General features: G+C 37.7%; 1 protein-coding gene across 1 annotated transcript; it reads left to right on the top strand.

Moving 5' to 3' along the window:
- The first annotated feature begins 1410 nt into the window (after window positions 1-1410).
- On the top strand, window positions 1411-2979 carry LOC149029446 (uncharacterized). The gene is made up of 3 exons (XM_089150805.1): window positions 1411-1450; window positions 1688-1748; window positions 1833-2979. Exons 2-3 carry the CDS (start codon window positions 1709-1711, stop codon window positions 2807-2809), a joined length of 1017 nt encoding a protein of 338 aa, XP_089006931.1. The 5' UTR covers window positions 1411-1450; window positions 1688-1708; the 3' UTR covers window positions 2810-2979.
- The last annotated feature ends 218 nt before the right edge of the window (window positions 2980-3197 follow it).

Here is a 3197-nt window from a genome sequence, read left to right as displayed (position 1 = left end):
CCGAGCCATTGCCACTATGGCCACAAAATTAGTTTGGCTACATTCCTTACTATGGGAGTTAGGGGCTTATCTACCTACTACTCCTATTTGGTGTGATAATCTAGGGGCTACCTACATGACAGCTAATCCTGTGTTTCATGCGCGTACGAAACACATTGAGATCGACTTCCATTTTGTGCGTGATCTTGTGGTTGCAAAGCATTTGCTAGTTTGCTATCTTTCTACCCTCGATCAGCCTACTGATGTTTTGACTAAAGGGTTACCTAAACAGCATTTCTTGTGCTTCTGTGACAAGCTCTTGGTGCATGACTCCCTTCGCTTGAGGTGGGGTATAAAGGATACTCGTATACCAGCTGTTATATAGTGGCTGTTGTAAAGTCTTTCTATTCATGCACCAGCTGTCACATGCTGATGTTATTTACAACCGTATAAATAGGATTGTAACCCATGAATTAATCAATTGAAAACCATTCTTCACAAATTTCCTTGGAACTGGATATATTACAGAAAATGGTGGGCTTCACCCACCTGTTTGATTCGTTGAGAATAGGGTATGGGGGTACAACACTAATTTCATTTGGGGTTCTTTTAGTTGAGGATATATAATGGCCACTTCTCCTCTAACTTTAACACCTTTGGAACAGTGTAAATTTTAAGAGACCCAAACGTAATATATTGGGTAATAGGGATCTCACCCCAATTTAAGAGACAAGCATAAAATTTTATTTTGACTTATTATTATAGTGATCTTTTTTATCTCCCGCCTATTGATGACAATGCCGCAAGGGAGGGTTTCATTCAATGGTCTTGTTAGTACTTGTTTTATTTTTATTTTTCAATATACATGACCTTTCAGCCCCCAAAAAGAAGAAATCCAAGTTCCACACTGAGACTTCGATTTTACCGTAAGGTCCCCTTCATCTAAGTGCTAGTGTGAAATATAGTAACCTATTTTTGATTGATCTATGTTTTACTATTAAAAATATCAAAATATAATATAATAAATTCAAAATAATTTAAAATTGATTTAAGATTAAGACATTTTCAAAAACTAATATGTAAATTGTTGATGCATATGAAATACTAGTGGATGGATTGAAGGCTGTGTCATGTTACATTTCAAAGCGTTTGGGTTCAGACTTGCTGACCAAGAAGCAGAGTGCACTCAGGTTGGTAAATTTTTAAGGTCAACCATGCCAAACACATTACACGAACTTGCAACACAAGTTGCTGATATATTAATTATTTATTTCTCATTTCTTTATAGGAAAAGAAATGCAGCTGTTACAAGTACATAACCTCCCAATTAATTTTGTGACTTGCAGCCCAAGTATAAAGAGATGGAAAAATCTTGGAGCCCACGAATGAGCCACCCTTTTTATGTCTCACTCTTACTTGGAAATATTTGGGTTCAGAGCCACAGCTCTCTCTCTCTTATCATTTTTGTCAGGTCAGAAAATAATTATCCTAATGTCGGTTCTTTTTTTCCCTTATTTTGGTGATTTGATTTATTACAGTTGAACCACGGGATTAGAACATGAAAAGGGTCAAAACTGGCACAATTCATTTTGGGTTTAATCCTTGAATGCTTGTCATTGGAGCTCTCCCAGCTATTGCAGTGTTTTTGTTTGTTTTGCCTTCAATACCAACACAAGTGAACTTAATGCAACACTTCTTATTTTTGCAGGGAGAAAAGTTTCCAATCAAGATGAAGCACTTACATTGTTATCCACTCAACTTGCCCTTAGGTGAGTTTTGCATCATGTCTTAGTGTTTCTGTATGTAGCTAATTAATTGTTGCTAATGGAGGATGATTTGATAATCAACTACAGAAAAGAAGACAACAAAGCATGGATCGAAGGAGAGAAAAGAAAAGAAGAGGATGGAGAAGGCGAAGAGCATGAGGAAATATCCAACCGAGAATTACGAATGGAGAGAATCAGCAGGAGGTCTTCCTGAGAAGGTAGTCAAAGCGAGATCCTATTCTCCGATCCATCTCTATGAAGGTTGTGTTTCCAAGATAGTGAGAGCAGCACCCAGAGGTTGTAGCTCAGCCAAGGAATCTCCTTGTTTGCTTGCTCTTCCTCAACAGGAAATGATCAATACATCCAAACTTTACGTTCGTAACCCTGAATCTTACTTTTGTTTAGAGTTTGACGCTTCGTCTAGACTAGGTTTTACACTATGTGGAAGCAGATGGGTAAGCTTGACATCTAGATCTGCACCATGGTGGATTCAGGAAGACTGCAAACTTGTTGGCCCGAATTTATCTTCTGATGAAAATTTTAAATTTCTAACCGCCATAGCATTCGGACGAAAGTTCTATGCATTGAGTTTGCAGGGCACGCTAGCAGTTATTGATCTGATGGATGACCGATCTCAACAGCTAAAAGCTAAAATTTCAATAATACCAGGTGCGAAAAGAGCCATTCCTTCTTCTTCTGCTTCGTATCCGTTGAAGGGTTTCAGAGAATACCTACTGGGATCTGATGGGGAGATACTGCTAGTGTTTCTCGTCTTTAGAAAATCTTTCAATAAAGTAGATGATGTTGAAGTTTTTCAACTCGATCTTTCTAGAAAAAAGGGGTGGATCAAGGTTGAAAGCCTTGGAGATCGCACACTGATTTTGGAAAAGAAATGCAGTTGGGTGTTCCCTCCACGTTTTTTATCAACAAAAGGAGAAAGAAGGTTCTCTAAAACTCAATCTGGCTTAGATGAGTGTCCGAGGAACTGCATCTATTTCACTGATCTGCCAGGCACCAGCTGGTGGGTGTTTGATGTTGGAAGCAAAAGTATATCTCCTATTTAGGGAGTGGATTCTACAAAATTTTCAAGATGCCGTGTAAGAAATGCGTAATTGCACAAGTACATATATGTCTGTTGAATATAATTATTCGTGTTTTTCAGTCTTTCAGATCTGTATGAACCTGGGTCTGTATTAGTGGAAATTGTGTTTAATTTAGATTTTATTTAATTAATCAAAAGCAAATAACCTTTGGATTGTTTTTTTCAATAAAAATTCAGTACAAATTGAAATGAATTGAGACAATATCTTTCAAAGACATCTGCAGAAGTCATATAAGAGGTCAAGCACTAGCTTACGAAGTGCTCCAACAAGGCTTCTATTAGCCAAGAATGTATTTTCTCGAACGATTGGGCGTAAAGCATCTGTATGTGGCTTTTCAAGTCCGACATCA

This window comes from Hakea prostrata, chromosome 1, assembly GCF_041222555.1.
Source record: "Hakea prostrata isolate BN-2017 chromosome 1, UWA_Hpros_2, whole genome shotgun sequence".
NCBI classification, from domain to species: domain Eukaryota; kingdom Viridiplantae; phylum Streptophyta; class Magnoliopsida; order Proteales; family Proteaceae; genus Hakea; species Hakea prostrata.
Note: the sequence above shows the minus strand (reverse complement) of the source record. Positions and strands in the feature narration are given on the sequence as shown.